Genomic DNA, 17,247 nt, shown 5'->3' on the forward strand with positions numbered 1-17,247 from the left:
CAGAACCAGAAACAGCCGTCCCACAGAGAGAGCTAAACCAACAGCACTGATAAGAGTTTCCAAATGGCAGATATTTTGGAGCATGTTGGCTATGTTGGTTTCTCTACATAAAGAATTCAAACATAATTGACAAGCATTGTGTTAGCAATTAGAGATTAGATAGATTGTTCAAAGAAAATGGACTAAAAGAAGATGGGGATATCTCTGTGAGCACTCTGAACTTAATTGCATATCTGCCCTGAATGTTACAGATTCAGATTGTGTGTGTGTGTTCATGTTTTTCTTTTGTGGTGGAGATTTTAACCTAGATGCTCACTGACGTATGGGGACTCGTGTCACTGTGGGGACCTAAAGTGAAGTCCCTCCCTATGAGGAATCAAGCTTATAAATCATACAGAATGAGTTCTTATAAACATGTAAAAATGCTGAGTGATGGGTAGGGTTTGTGTAAGGGGAATATACATTTTGTACAGTATATAAACCATTGCATCTATGGTGAATCCCCACAAAGTGTGGGTGTGTGTGTGTGCTTGCGTGCGTGCGTGCGTGTGTGTGTGTGTGCGCGCGCGTGCGTGCGTGCGTGTGTGTGAAGAACTTCAGGTAACACTAGAAAAAGAACGTTTGCCAAGACAGACTTTAAATATGGGCTCAAAATTATTGTCTGGAGGTGTAACAGTTCACACGCACAACAGTTCAGGTCTTCTGAAGGTCAGTCTGAAGTTTGAAGTTAAAAATCTTGTGTAGATTGAATTGGAATGTTTGGGGGGAAAGGGGGATTTTAATGGGATGTAACCTTATTAGGTGTTTGCAGAGGTGTTTTCAATGGTTGCTAGGCTCTTCTGGCGTTTCCTATGATGTAGTTCCTGGGGCATTTCAAAGTGGTTGTTAGGGTGTTCTTTAGGTGGTTAGTTGGCCATGTCTAGGGGGTTCCTATATGATGTTTTGATATACATTGGGTACAGAAAGTATTCAGACCCCCTTAAAGGTGCCCTAGAATGATTTGAAACAATATGTTAAATTGTTCTCTGATATCTACATAGAGTGTATTTGGCGTATTTAAGGGCAAAAATGGTCCAGATACAGTTTCACAGGTTCATTTACAACACTATAAATTGTCCCTAGGATGTAATGCTCTGTTTTTGCCTTATTTGGAAGAGTCATGAATATTAATGTTGAGCTCTGCTCTGATTGGCTTATTTCAGCCGCTCACAGCACAGCAGTTCAGTTGTTCAGCGAAGCAGCTCATGAGTCCTGACCGTCCTGACAGAACACAGACAGACTGAATGACACTTTAAACAGAACATCTCAAATGGAGATAGCTAAAATGCAGCTTACTTGTTTATTGGTGTTTTCAGATCATCCGCGTGCGAGAAAGAGCTTGCGTCCTTGCGGTTGCCAGATTTCGGTAATTTAAATCCCCCAAACAGCTTTTCTGTAAGAAAAACACATATACTATCCAGTGTTTTACCTAAACATGTCCAGTCTGGCAACCATATGCAGGCGAGCTCTCTCTCACGCGCGGATGATCTGGAAACACCAATAAATAAGTAAGCTGCATTTCAGCAATCTCCATTTGAGATGTTCTGCTTAAAGTGTCATTCAGTCTACATTTTAGACTAGTCTTTTTTTTATCAACGATATTGCATGTTTATATAACGTTAGTCACAATGTAGGCTACGCAGTGACTGTGATGCACTCTGAAATACAAGCATTCAAAAACATCATAGGCCTACTTCAGTTCTCAAAAATATAAATGTATAACTTATATTTTTACAAAATGAATAGCCCTGTCAAATGACTGTCATTTTAACTTACATGGTGGAAAAGGTGACGTTTGCTAGAAGGATCGAGTGAACAATCTGTAAGCAATGTATCTAGGGTTGTATTTTGTAATACAAAATAATATTACCCTTTGTCATTAGACACACTATTTAGTTTTGTATGGTACTTGGCGTTTCCTATTGTTACTGTATTAGCATCTTGCGTTTAGACAATGGGTCTCTCTAAGAAACTTTCAATTTAATCAGAAATTGTTTAAACAGCTAGTCAATAAGTGGATAAATCACTACTTACTGCTTGCAAGAATATAGATGCCCCTTTCTTCAGTTTAAGATGCTTAGCCAAGCTTGGTTGAAATGGGCCGAACAAACAAACGGTTTTGAAATAAATTGTTGTGGTATCCGAATATAATAAACCTCAATCATGACTGTTGACATGAAAAGTCCTCACGTCTCCTGCACAGCCTGAACATGATGTGTGTCATGAGAGCTGCCATTTTTGCTATCCTCAAGTGTCTTTGTTTACCTGCGGTCCCGATGATTCGGCTCCATCAGTTCCACCTGACAATGAATGTGTTTGGAAAGATGCAAATGTTGGGGGCATGCATATAAATGATCCCCAACGCTTGCGTCACGGTTGGCCTTATGTTGAGAAGCATTTATTTTATCATTGTGTTTGTGATTCATGAGATTTACATAAGAAGTAGGAGGCAATGGTGTTTGAGACTCACAGTATGTGATGTCCATGTACTGAAATCTTATTATTTCACTATGGCAAGGTTAATTCAATATTTCATTCTAGGGCACCTTTAAATGTTTTACTCTTTGTTATATTGCAGCTATTTGCTAAAATCATTTAAGTTCATTTTTTTTCTCATTAATGTACACACAGAACCCCATATTGACAGAAAAACACAGAATTGTAGACATTTTTGCAGATATATTAAAAAAGAAAAACTGAAATATCACATGGTCCTAAGTATTCAGACCCTGTGCTGTGACACTCTGTGACATATTTAACCTCAGGTGCTGTCCATATCTTCTGATCATCCTTGAGATGGTTATACACCTTCATTTGAGTCCAACTGTGTTTGATTTTACTGATTGGACTTGATTAGGAAAGCCACACACCTATCTATCTAAGACCTTATGGCTCACAGAACATGTCAGAGCAGATGAGAATCATGAGGTCAAAGGATCTGCTTGAAGAGCTTTAGAGATAGAATTGTGGCAAGGCACAGATATGGCCAAGGTTACAAAAAATGTATGCTGCACTTAAGGTTCCTAAGAGCACAGTGGCCTCCATAATCCTTAAATGGAAGACGTTTGGAACAACCAGAACCCTTTCCTAGAGCTGGCTGTCCGACCAAACTGAGCTATCAGGGGAGAAGAGTCTTGGTGAGAGACGTAAAGAAGAACCCAAAGATCACTGTGGCTGAGCTCCAGAGATGCAGTCAGGAGATGGGAGAAAGTTGTAGAAAGTCAACCATCACTGCAGCCCTCCAACAGTCGGTGCTTTATGGCAGAGTGGCCCGACGGCAGGGCTGGATTGGTAATCTGGCATACCGGGCATTTTCCCGGTGGGCCGACGCACAATGGGGCCGATACAAGGTTATTTATTTATTTATTAATTTTGTCACTGACTGGTCCATCATGCAGCGACCAGTCTGCATAGGCAAGCAGCCTATTGGTTTATCTTCTTCTGAATAGACAGACCAAAGCGAGAGAGACCTCCCCTCCATATTAGGCGCTTTTTTCTATTAATTCTTTTATTTTTATTTGAGCGCATGGAACCACAAAAGGCGTATATCCGCACACCCAGCCGTTGACGAACATATACGCTACAATTCTACTGCTCTATAAAGTGATGGACTGCACTTTAACTCCAAATTTTATTTTATACAATCGTGTGATATGGGAACATTACAGGTTCTGTGGTGAATCTAGCTTAAAAAAAAAACGTGAGCATTTAAATACATGATGAGGTAAAGTGGAAAATAGCAATACACACACAAATACAAACATGTAACTTTGGCACAGCTACAATTTACCTTGCAGCTACTAACAGTGAAGAAATAAGGTGTTTAGAAAGATATGTATTTATTAAAAATGTTGCTATTATTACTTACATTAAATATTGCGGAATATAAATCACTTTTATAGCTAGAGGCTGTTTATGTATTTTCTACATGTGTTTACACTATTTGTTATTACAAATTCAATAGTTTATTATATATGGTTTATATATTTTAGAACCTACCCATGGTAATGAAGAGCATGGTTTTATTTGTGACTACTATGATCTTACAGTTAAATGAAACTGGCCTACAGTTAAATTAAGTTAAAATTTCATTATAATTCAATAAAACAACTTTAAAGCCTGGATCCCACAAATTAAGGACAAAGCTTTTTTCTCTTTAAATGTTTAATATATATATATATATATATATATATATATATATATATATATATATATATATATATATATATATATATATATATATATATATATATATATATTAATAGCTCCAATGACATTTAACTAAATGTTATTTTAATGAGAACCTCATGAAAGATAGATATCAGTGTATTACATAAATTAGGTGTTAACTCTTGAAAAATATGATCGTTTTTAAAGGGGTAGTTTAATCTGACCATTTACTCACCCTAATGTCATTCCAAACCTAAATGAATTAATTTCTGTGTAGCATGAAAAATATTTGAAAAAAAAAAATTGTCCATACAACATTCAGTGGTAGCCTAACCAAAATGGCTTGGTTGCCAACATTCTTCAAAATATCTTCTTTTGTGTTTCATGGAAGAGAGAATACAGGTTTGGAAGAACATAAGATTGAGTAAATGATGACAGCATTTAAAAGCAGTAAATTTACTTTACTGCATCCTAGCTCAGAATCAGTGCTTTAAGTGCATTTCTGTGTGACAAAAGTCAAATATTAAGTTTGTTATCTGCATTTGCAGTAAATTCGATTTTATCCATCATTATTTATCCCTGTCCTAGTTTAATTTATTTGCTCGAATTTAAGGCCCTAACCCCAGCAAAAACATTCACGGGAAACTCATTGGCTGGATGGGCTGGGTTTGCCAGGGCCGAATTTTAGCCCAAGTCCAGCCCTGCCCGACGGAAGCTTCTCCTCAGTGCAAGACATGTGAAAGTTTACTAAAAAACACCTGAAGGACTTCAAGATGGTGAGAAATAAGATTTTCTGGTCTGCTGAGACCAATTTAGAATTTTTTGGCCTTATTCTAAGCGGTATGTGTGGAGAAATACAGTCCCAACAGTGAAGCATGGGGGTGGCAGAATCATGCTGTGGGGGTATTTTTTAGCTGCAGGGACAGGACGACTTCTTGCAATCGAGGGAACGCTGAATGCGGCCGAGTACAGGCATATCCTGGACGAAAACCTTTTCCAGAGTGCTCAAAACCTCAGACTGGGCCGAAGGTTCACCTTACAACAAGAAGACAATGACCCTAAGCAAACAGCTAAAATAAGGAAGGAGTGGCTTCCCAACAACTCCATGACTGTTCTTGAATGGCCCAGCCAGAGCCCTGACTTAAACCCAATTGAGCATCTCTGGAGAGACCTGAAAATGGCTGTCCACCTACGTTTACCATCCAACCTGACAGAACTGGAAAGGATCTGCAAGGAGGAATGGCAGAGGATCCCTAAATCCAGGTGTGAAAAACTTGTTGCATCTTTCCCAAAAAGACTCATGGCTGAATTAAATCAAAAGGGTGCTTCTACTAAATACTGAGCAAGGGGTCTGATTGCTTAGGACCATATGATCTGCAAAATGAATCTGCAAAAACTATCAACAATTCTGAGTTTTTCTATCAATATGGGGTGCTGTGTGTGGTTAAATGGTTTTAGCAAACGGCTGCAATATATAACAAAGTGAAACAGAGTGAAACAATATATATAAATCTAACATATATATATATATATATATATATATATATATATATATATATATATATATATATATATATATATATATATATATATATATATATATATATATATATATATATACATATTCTAAATAGTCTTCACTGTATAAATGAAACTTTAAATATTGACTCCTTATTAATAGATTGATCCTTATTAAAGGTATAAAAGTTATTCAGTCAAGAGCATTAAGTGAATTTTCTTTTTTTCTTTTATTTTGCTGTCTTATTTTGTATTAACATAAAAGCATACACAGACAGCAGCAGGAATATTAGGCTGCTGTCACTTAAGATCTAAAGCACAGATCCAATATACTCACTCTGTTACACAAGCGTTTTATTTCTCAACAGTTTACACTCATTTAAGACATAACCTATGTTACTATGTTTACTCGCAGAGACATGCTTTTTTGTTGTTTTTTGCTATAATTTTGTATATATTTGTCTGTTCAAGCGCAAGAAGATGTGAAAGAGAGCTCAAATTAGTATTCACACACCGTTTGAGATGTGGATTTCTAGGTGCGCTTTACACATGTTTAAACTTTTCTTACAGTGTAACAAGTAGTAACAAATTGATTTCCCTTTCACATCTCTTGCTGTTGAATATTTAAATAGGCAAGGCTTACACTTTCATGATGATTTTCATGAAAATCACATTTGTTCACGTTCACATTCTCACAACATTGCATTGTTAGAATTCAATGCAATGTAAACATTTCGTCAGTAGTATCTAGTATATGTAAAATATATTATTTAAAGTTTTAAAATTGAATGAATGTTAAATAATGATCTGTTAAGTGAATAAATGAATGATGTTTGTTATGATAAAGTTTTGCTGAACATTATACTGGTGTCAAATTTCTCAATAAGTTAAGACACAGACTTTCACCTCTCAAGGCATGTGCGTCTGTAAAGTGGTGGATTCAAAATAAAGATCTTCTTCATCTGAAAGCCTCAGGGCTGCCGTGCTGGATGTCCTCCCAGACTACTGCTGGCCAAACCACACACTGTGCCTTGGGCCTCGCTCTGCCTCCCATCTCTCTCTGATACATGAGAGAGGAATACACACAGCAGCCACTTAAAAGCTGCTGATTGAGCTCTTATAGTGTGTTTTAAATGATACTCCAAAGCATTTGTTAAAATAATTTAACAAAGCTACTAAATTATGACATATATATGTAGAAAGTTTGAAATTAAGGGTTAGTTCGCCCAAAAAAATTACTTCTGTAATTAATTACTTACCCTTATGTCATTCTAAACTTGTAAGACCTTTGCTTATCTTCAGAACATAAATTAAGATATTTTTGATGAAATCTGACAGCTTTCTGACCCCCCATAGACTGCACTAGACCTCCCATAGACTTACCACTTTTAAGACCTAGAAAGTGGATACAGTGGTTCAACCTTAATGCCATGAAGCAACGAGAATACTTTTTGTCCGCAAACCCTTTAAGATTTTTTTTACTAGTATAAATGTCTTGCATTTTATGATGCAGATAAAAATAAATAATAATTATTGTTTTAATTATTATGCCCTGATTTGCGTGATAGTGCTAATGGGGCATTAATGAAGAATATTTGGCTCACTCCAGTACAAAAACTCTCCAAGACATGAAATTCCTAAGTACATGTTTTATCTTAAAAAATGCATCATGTAAAATAGGCATGATATTGTTTGGTTCTTGCCACCAGTTGAATACACATCACTGCTCCGTCCTTTATTTTATAAATAGTCCATATCCATGACCTTACCATAGAAATATGCTGATTGTCATAGTAAAATCAGTGTTTGGGTATGCAGGAGAATGAGAATGTGAGTAGTTTAGCCCAGCTTTGGGTAGAAGATAAGGGATGGCAAGGCCAGGCCTGGGAATTCGAAATGATGTTGTGAATGCAGTGATTATTTCTGACCTTGACTTTGCCCTTGCAAAAGGAGTGAGCATGATAAAATTCACTTACAATTCACTCAAATGTATTCATTCTCAACCATTTCAAAAGCATTTTAATAATATGATACTTAAAAGTTTGATAATTTACAAGAAATTACAGGAAATTATGATTAATAATTGATATAGTATGTATGTATTAATCACACACATGCATACATATAATATATAAATATATATTCACCTAAAGGATTATTAGGAACACCTTTTCATTTTCTCATTAATGCAATTATCTAATCAACCAATCGCATGGCAGTTGCTTCAATGCATTTAGGGGTGTGGTCCTGGTCAAGACAATCTCCTGAACTCCAAACTGAATGTCAGAATGGGAAAGAAAAGTGATTTAAGCAATTTTGAGCGTGGCATTGTTGTTGGTGCCAGACAGGCTGGTCTGAGTATTTCACAATCTGCTCATACTGGGATTTTCACGCACAACCATTTCTAGGGTTTACAAAGAATGGTGTGAAAAGGGAAAAACATCCAGTATGCGGCAGTCCTGTGGGCAAAAATGCCTTGTTGATGCTAGAGGTCAGAGGAGAATGGGCCGACTGATTCAAGCTGATAAAAGAGCAACTTTGACTGAAATAACCACTCGTTACAACCGAGGTATGCAGCAAAGCTTTTGTGAAGCCACAACACGCACAACCTTGAGACTGATGGGCTACAACAGCAAAAGACCCCACCGGGTAGCACTCATCCCCACTAAAAATTGGAAAAAGAGGCTACAATTTGCATGAGCTCACCAAAATTAGACAGTTGAAGACTGGAAAAATGTTGCCTGGTATGTGTGTGTGAATTTGTCAAGAATAGAGAACAGAGCCTGCTACTTTTATGTCTGCCTCCTGTATAATTGAATTGTTTATTTATGAGCTTTTTTATGTAGTTTATCTGATATTACATGGATGTGGTTAGTGTTTCTGGCACCCTGCTACAATCTTAGCAATCTGGCGCAATATGGCTGCTGTCACATCATCCAAGTGGATGCTGCACATTGGTGGTGGTGGAGGAGATTCCCCCCTTCCATGTAAAGTGCTTTGAGGACCCAGAAAATCGCTATATAAATGTAAAAAAATATTATTATTATTAGTAGTAGTAGTAGTAGTTGTAGTAGTAGTAGTTTCCCACAGTACAGTTGAACATTAAGTGTGCGTGTGTGTGCGTTTGTGTGTCTGTGTGTGTGTGTGTGTGTGTGTGTGTGTGTGTGTGTGTGTGTGTCTGTGTGTGTGTCTGTGTGTCTGTGTGTGTCTGTCTGTATCTCTGTTATAGTTGATTTAGCAAATTACAAAATATCACCAATGCAAATGTGTCAATATTAGAAATTTTTTGTCAAAAGACCCATTTCTAAACAGAGGGCCCCAATGGAATCAACAACTTGTGTTCTCTGAAGAGGTCACATTCACATCTCCACAAAGTCAGGTTTATTGCCATTAAATGTGAGATACAGGCAGTGGAATTTCATCTGCCAAGGGCACAAGCACAGAGGCAATGCATTATTCCCCTCCCACTGTCGTTCAGACATGTAGATCAGAGACAGTCAGGCACTCCTCAGGGAGTCCTATAGTGTGTGTGTGTGTGTGTGTGTGTGTGTGTGTGTGTGTGTGTGTGTGTGTGTGTGTGTGTGTGTGTGTGTGTGTGTGTGTGTGTGTGTGTGTGTGTGTGTGTGTGTGTGTGTGTGTGTGCTGTCTGACACAGCCACTAGCTACCTACCAATGCTCTGCAGTCTGTAGCCTGGCTCAGACAGATAATGGAACCATCCATCCACAAAAACTGGGTTAAACAGAATTTATGCTGAAGATATTTTAGGGAGGTGGAGATGGAGGGCTCTTTGAGCAAGTAAATGAAAAGAAGTCACAGTTCCATAGTGCTATGAATTTAACAAGGCATGATGTGCTTTTGACAGCCATTCAAAACCTAATCAGCTTAATATTGAATATTGAACTTTGAAATTAATTTGAATAGAACACTAACACAATTTAAGTTTAAATGATAGCTTGGTACAATCATGGTACATTCAGTTCATCGGATCTTCTCCCTTTAAGAACAATATACCACTTTTCTCCAGTTTTGCTATGTCTGGTATATGAAGGATGATTTCATAAAGAGAAATCACTGTTTTGGCCATGTAAGATTTTCCCATGACTTTAGTGCCATCTAGTGGTTATACATAATATTTGTGTATGTATATATATGTATATGTATATGTGTATATATATATATATATATATATATATATATATATATATATATATATATATATATATATATATATATATATATATATATATACAAACACACACAGTATATTTATATTTATTATTAAAATCCCTGAAAGCTGATGTTTAAGGCATAATTATTTGTATAACTTAATAGCTGTTCAGACTAGCATGAATTATATTATACAACAGTATAGCATTATGTGGTTTTAATGATTTCCCACAAATAAATATGAAATACATTTTCAAGTGTTATAATATGTCTACAAATAGTAGAAGCATTTGAAATGATGTAAATGAATAGAATTATTCATGTTTTGGTATTTATCTGTCATTTAAAGTGTCAAGGGACTGACAAACTAAATGCTATCAGTGTTAATCAAATTATTTATTATTTTTTCCATCTCCATAGGCTGTTCAGGAGAGAAGGACAGATCGGCTCTCAGCCATGAGGCTTTCCTGCTCATGGCAAACTCTCAGAATGACATGGAGGATTGGGTCAAAGCCATCAGACGCGTCATCTGGGCTCCCTTTGGAGGAGGTAACTTGTATACCTGGGCCTAAGACCAATCACTTAACATTAGATTATTTCTTATGAGGCGACATAACATGCTGATTTCAAGAAAACAATGAAACTAAACGAGCAAGCATGTGTCTGTTTCTCTATTCTCGCCTTGATCTATATCTGGCACACAGTTTATATCATGCTGCATGGCTGATACACAAGTGCACTAAAATAACAACAGCACTAGCAAAGTCTGAATGACAGTGTCTGAATCTTTAGGCATTGTATTACAGGGCTTTAATAACATGGATTATTTAGGGGTGTCTGAATCATGGCAAACATTTTAATATTATTTTAATGGTATTAAATATCCACCACAGTCTTTGCAGATTGCAGTTTTGAGCAACAGGACTTTTCAGTCTTGCCCTTAAAATGGAAATGAAGCAGTCACTCAAGTTTTCATTATTTAGGTAACTGATTTCTACTTTAATAAAAATATACATAACACGATTAATGTAACCATGTTAAAGAAATAAAGGATGTTTTGCTATATAGCTTTTAGAGCAAGGGCACTGCCATCTTGCGATACAACAGTGTGTGACTGTGTGTAACTGTGTTGTTTTTTCTCTGTTGGCCAGTGAAATAATATAAGCATTTCTTTACTCTTTGAACACATGCTTGATTTGAAATGGACTGACTGCTTCATTTCCACTTTAAAGTCCCACTGAAGTGCCTTGTAATCCATTTCCACTGAAAAGGAAAGTTGGGGCGAGACATATCGAGTGACTCATCCTCTTTAAAAAAAATAGCCAATAGCATTTATTTTAATTTGCAGCTTTACAAAGCAGCATTAGACAGCTAGTGATAGACACGGTTTTATACAAATAAAAAAATGAAGTCTTTATGGGTTCTCCCATTTATGGAAGTTTGTTTCTGCCACAGAATAAAACAATTTAAAAGATAATTGTGACTTTTTATAATTAAGGTCATTTTTTTTACATCTCACAGTTATGACTTTTTTTCTCGCAAATCTGTCTTTCTTGCCATTGCGAATTTATATCGTCTCGGTTACGTATGTAACCCTTGTTCCCTGAGGAGGGAACAGAGACGTAACGTCAGTGACTGACAAATGGGGGTTTCGCCTAGAAGCCAATCATCTTCGAGATCTTAGAAAACGCCCAATGGCAGTGCCAATGCCATGGGCATGCGAGATTTGCATGCGTAACTCCGCCTACCCACATGGGTATATAAGGAAGTAGCTGGCATGTATCGCATTATGTTTACCTGCTGAGGAGCCAAGACTGAACTCTCGGCCGTTCCAGCGGTACAGCGGATGTGGCAGCGGGACGTTACGTCTCCGTTCCCTCCTCAGGAAACGAGGGTTACATACATAACCGAGATGTTCCCTTTCGTTCAGTCACTCCGACGTAACGTCAGTGACTGACGAATGGGGGTCCCAATGTAATCACGCCACTCGGCTGTCTTCCAGTGCCCTGCGCAAGCGTGAGAGCCCTGATGCAAGTTAGGACGGTCAAAGGCGTCTACTTAACGGAGGAATACCAAGGTACACTGGGAGGCATATTCCAGTAGGAGAAATGCGGCAAGATGCCTACCCGTAGGAAGGACTTAAGTAACACGTATGACTCGAGGGGCTGCATACGGAAGATCACTGGGGTACCAGCCGCAGGTGGATTTTTAACCCCGGGGGGGGGGGGGGCAAGGGAATACACCCGCTCAGGGAGGCTTACGGTGGAAATACACATGTGGGGTCGCCGGAGGGGAACCATGCACATGGGGCACCTGGCCGGACACGAGTGTCTGGGCTAAGAGCAGACTTACTGGCGTCGGCGTCGTCAGTGCTGGAGGAGCTCAGGGCTCTCGGGGAACTCACCTGAGAAGAATATCACACGTATCCAGTCCGTGGAGTGGAATGGCGAGCAAGCGAAGACACCTGAGCCAATCCATTACTGGCCACTTGTAGAGGCGAGTACATAGTCGGATACAGGCTCCACTCGGAGATTATAGAATCTGGCAATTGTGTTTGGTGTCGCCAAGCCTGCTCTGCAGATGTCTGTCAGCGGAGCGCCATGCACTAAAGCCCAAGAGGAGGCCACACTCCGAGTGGAGTGGGCCCTTACCCCAAGGGGACATGGACGCCCCTGCTGCTGGTAAGCCAAAACAATGGTGTCCACTATCCAGTGAGACAGCCTTTGCTTTGAGAGAGCCTTCCCTTTCAGCTTCCCACCATAACAAACAAAGAGCTGGTCTGAGGTCCTGAAACACTGCTTCCTGTCTACGTAAGCGCGAAGGGCGCGTACTGGATAGAGCAGTGCCAAGGCTGGGTCTGCCTCCTCCAAAGGCAGCGCTTGCAGGTTCACCACCTGGTCTCTGAACGGAGTGGTGGGAACCTTGGGCACATATCCAGCCCGGGGTCTCAGGATCACGTGAGAGTCAGCCGGCCCGAATTCCAGGCACGCTTCGTCAACCGAAAATGCCTGCAGGTCCCCTACCCTCTTGATGGAGGCCAATGCGGTCAGGAGCGCTGTCTTCATAGACAAAAACTTAACATCTACTGACTGCAAAGGCTCAAATGGGGCCCTCTGCAGAGCACTTAGAACTACTGAGAGGTCCCAAGAGGGTACGAGAGGAGCGCGAGGAGGATGTAGTCTCCTTGCACCCCTCAGGAACCTGATGACCAGGTCGTGCTTACTTACCGGTTTACCGTCCAAGAGGTCATGGTAAGCGGCGATAGTGGCCACATAAACCTACAGGGTGGAGGGAGACAGCCTTCGATGGAGAAATGAGAGCACAGACCCAATCGGGCATTTCCACGGGTCTTCTTGGCGGGAAGAACACCAACTGACGAAGAGGTTCCAATTCAATGCATAGGCCTGTCTGGTGGACTCGGACCGAGCGGAAGTGATGGTAGCCACCACCGTAGGTGGTAGGGTACTCAAACCTGCTGCGTCCCGTCCAGGAGCCACACGTGGAGGTTCCAAAGATCGGGACGTGGGTGCCACAGGGTGCCCTGTCTCTGAGAGAGGAGATCCTGTCTTAGAGGAATTGGCCAGGGAGGGGCTGTCGCAAGGAGTACTAGTTCTGGGAACCAGGTCCGGCCGTGCCAGTACGGGGCGACCAACGTGACCTGCTCCTTGTCCTCCCTGACCTTGCACAAAACAAGTGCAAGAAGGCTCACTGGGGGAAACACAAACTTGCGTAGGCCCTGCGGCCAGCTGTGCGCCAGTGCATCCGTGCCGAGCGTGCCCTCGGTCCGGGAATAGTACAGGCTGCAATGGGACGAGTCGTGGGAGGCAACAGATCTACCTGTGCGTCCCCGAACTGATCCCAGATCAGCTGGACCGACTGGGGATGGAGTCTCCACTCCCCGGGGATTGGCTGAATCCGTGAGAGCTCGTTGGCTGCATGGTTCAGGATCCCTGGGATACGGACAGCACGAAGGGACCTCAGGCGCTTCTGACTCCATAAGACGAGATGGCGGGCGAGTTGGGACAAGCGGCGGGAGCGTAGACCGCCCTGGTGGTTGATGTACGCTACTACGGCCGTGTTGTCCGACCTGACTAGAACGTGTTGACCCTTCAGCAACGCTAGGAAGCGGTGCAGGGCAAACCGTACTGCCAGCAACTCGAGGCAATTGATATGCAGGTGGCGCTGGCTCTCTGTCCAGGAGCCGGCGGCTGCATGTCCATTGCACATGGCACCCCAACCCGTGGTGGACACACTTGTTGATACAACAACATGCCTGGAAACTCGTTCTAAGGGCACACCTGCCCGTAGAAAGCTGAGGTTCGACCACTGGGTGAGTGTCTGTCTGCAGGCCAGAGTCACTGGGACCCGGAACGTGCCAGACTGCCATGCCCATCTCGGGACTCGATCGTGAAGCCAGTGCTGAAGTAGTCTCTTATGAAGCAATCCGAGCGGCGTCACTGCGGCTGCAGATGCCAAATGCCCCAGGAGCCTCTGAAACAGTTTCAGTGGAACCGCTCTCTTGCTCTCTAACTGACGGAGGCCAGTCAGCAGTGACTGCGCGCGCTTGCCGATAAGCTGCGCGCACATGGCGACCGAGTCGATCTCCATACCGAGAAAAGAGATCCTCTGCACTGGGCAGAGTTTGCTCTTTTCCCAGTTGACCCGAAGGCCCAGACGAGCTAAGTGGTGGAGAACCAGGTCTCTGTGTTCGCACACCCGGTCCCGAGAGTGGCCCAGTAAGAGCCAGTTCCCGAGATAGTTCAGGATGCAAACCCCTTGTTGCCTGAGTGGCGCAAGGGCTGCCTCGACAATCTCCATGAAGACGCGAGGGGACAGAACTAGCCCGAATGGTAGTACGGCATACTGATGCCCGCCCTGCGAACGCAAACCGTAGGAACGATCTGTGTCACGGAAGGATGGACACATAGAAGTACGCGTCCTCCACCAATCGCATGGACGAACGCATTCCGAAAAGGCATTTCGCAGTCACCATCCTGAACGGAAGCCTGTAAGGGGATCGGTTCAGGACGCGAAGGTCCAGGATCGGCCGTAACCCACCGGATTTCTTCGGTACAATGAAGTAAGGGCTGTAGAAGCCGGACTTCATCTCGGCTGGAGGGACGAGCTTGACCGCGCCTTTCGGCACTAGGGTCGCGATCTCCGCACGCATGACTGGGGCGTTGGACCCCACCATGGTGTACCGGACACCCCGGAAGCGGGAAGGAGCTCGCGCGAACTGAATCGCATAGCCGAGCCGGATGGTCCACGAGACCCAGCGGGACAGTCCTGGCAGCTGTAGCCACGCTCCCAGGGAGTGTACCAACGAGGTCATACGGAGCACCAGCGTACCCTCAGTGGGGCAGCGAGGCAGTGTTACTGGCCCGGACTCGGGTGGCATAGCGGCCCGGTGTCGGGGCGGCGGTAACAACTGCGCCCTGACAGAGGAGACCAGGGAAGGACTCGCGTTCCACTGGGGTCTGCTCTGAGAGGGGGCTGGTGACAGAGAGGGACGAGAGCGGCGTGGCCCGGGGGCGGCGCACACTGCCGTCACCGGTCTCTGGGTGCTCAGGAATGGGTTAATCAGTTCTTTCTTTACAAAGGGTGCTGCTGACCTGTGGGCCAACAGCTGGACAAAGGATTCTCCCCCGGCCCTCCACCGGGGGAAGGGGCGGACCTGCCACTGTCCCCTGAAAAGAACTGCCCATCCCAGAGCTGTCCGCGCCCGGATCGCCGCTTAGCCTAGTGTTCAGGAGGCTGCGCGGACTGGGACGGCTTCCTGCAGCGCACTCCGCGGCGTGGCCAGGGTGAAGGCTGCTGCTGTGGCCACGCGGGAGGGGGTCGCAGGAGGTCGCCCTGGCGGCGAGGAGGCTGAGGCAACTGTGCCGGCGGCCCTTAGGTGCAGCAGCGGGCCGCCGGGGCAGATGGCCCGCAGTTTTGTGAGATATAAACTCGCAATTGCAGGTTATAAAGTCCAAAATACCAACTTTTTTTTTTCTGAATTTATTTATGACAGTATAACACACAACTTTATATGATGTAATTCGGACTTTCTGAAACATAACAGCTTCAAAAAATGTGGTTTTGATATGGGTGTGTAATTTATAAGTTGTAGAACAAAGCGTCAAAGTGTTGTCATGTAATGTTTACCAAAAACAAACATATTAAAGTCCCATTGGAAAATCTTGAGGGAACTATTGGCGAATCTTCTGGGTTCAAATATTAGATCAAAAACAAAACAAAACAAAAAACATTAAAATTTTACCTTCACAACTGAAGTAGCCTACTACAATTACTAAAACTAAAAATTACAAAGTTATATAGAAATAAATAAAAACTGATTAAAATGATAAAAGCACTATAAAACTACTTGCATTTTATTCATTTTTTAAATCTATCTAGTAATACTGCAACATGAAATAAGGCAGCGTGATACCAACAGTGAAATGTTCCAGTGCTGTTGGACTGTATATCAGCAGAGCACTGTGATCACTAAAACTGTCATATTTAAATCATATGTTTATAAAAAGCATTGTGTAAATCTGGGCATAAATGGGTTAAGCAATATGATGCCTCTCTGTGTAATCACTTACGCTCACCCACATTCCCTCCACGCTCTGTGAGGCTGGATTACCATTACAATGAAAGAGGACAAAAACAGGTGTGACTGCTGATCGGCTGCACACACTCACTCACATTCACATGCATTACTGTTCTCTTGAGCCAGAAGTGGACTGCTGTCTGTGCCAGGAGGGATCTGTCATGTGTCTCATGCCTGAAGTTAAAACCTTGTCATGTCTGTTCGATCATCATGGCTTGTGTGTGCATGCAGAAGATTGTAATATACGAGGCAGAACTGTACTGCGAGGTAGGATAGGAAACTGTATAGTTTTGACAGTAGATGTAGTAAATATTTTGATTTCTACCATTTTGATATCAAAGGTTTACAAATGTATTTCATGTAATATAATTTTCTCTCTGTCTCTCTCTCTGTCTCTCTCTCTGTCTCTCTCTCTCTCTCTCTCTCTCTCTCTCTCTCTCTCTCTCTCTCTCTCTCTCTCTGTGTAGGTATCTTTGGCCAGCGACTGGAGGACACCGTACAGTTTGAAAGGAAGTTTGGACCACGGCTGGCCCCTCTCCTGGTGGAGCAGTGTGTAGATTTCATAAGGGAACAGGGTCTTAAAGAGGAGGGTCTCTTTAGGATGCCAGGACAAGCCAACCTGGTCAAAGAACTCCAGGACGCTTTTGACTGTGGTGATAAGCCTCTGTTTGACAGGTGATCAAAACATCTATACACCATATAAACATTTACATTTAGCAGATACTTTAATTCAAAATGACTTACAAATAGCACA

General features: G+C 42.2%; 1 protein-coding gene across 3 annotated transcripts in view; it reads left to right on the forward strand.

The window, feature by feature from the left end:
- arhgap22a (Rho GTPase activating protein 22a) overlaps window positions 1–17,247 on the forward strand; it is a 56,452-nt gene that overhangs the window by 21,804 nt on the left and 17,401 nt on the right. For all 3 annotated transcript variants that reach the window (XM_067420652.1, XM_067420653.1, XM_067420654.1), the window contains 2 exons: window positions 10,316–10,444; window positions 16,961–17,168. In XM_067420652.1, the coding sequence (XP_067276753.1) occupies window positions 10,316–10,444; window positions 16,961–17,168 (337 nt within the window). The remainder of the gene's footprint in view (window positions 1–10,315; window positions 10,445–16,960; window positions 17,169–17,247) is intronic.

The sequence above is a fragment of the Pseudorasbora parva genome, chromosome 17, assembly GCF_024679245.1.
Source record: "Pseudorasbora parva isolate DD20220531a chromosome 17, ASM2467924v1, whole genome shotgun sequence".
In the NCBI taxonomy this organism is placed as follows: Eukaryota; Metazoa; Chordata; class Actinopteri; order Cypriniformes; family Gobionidae; genus Pseudorasbora; species Pseudorasbora parva.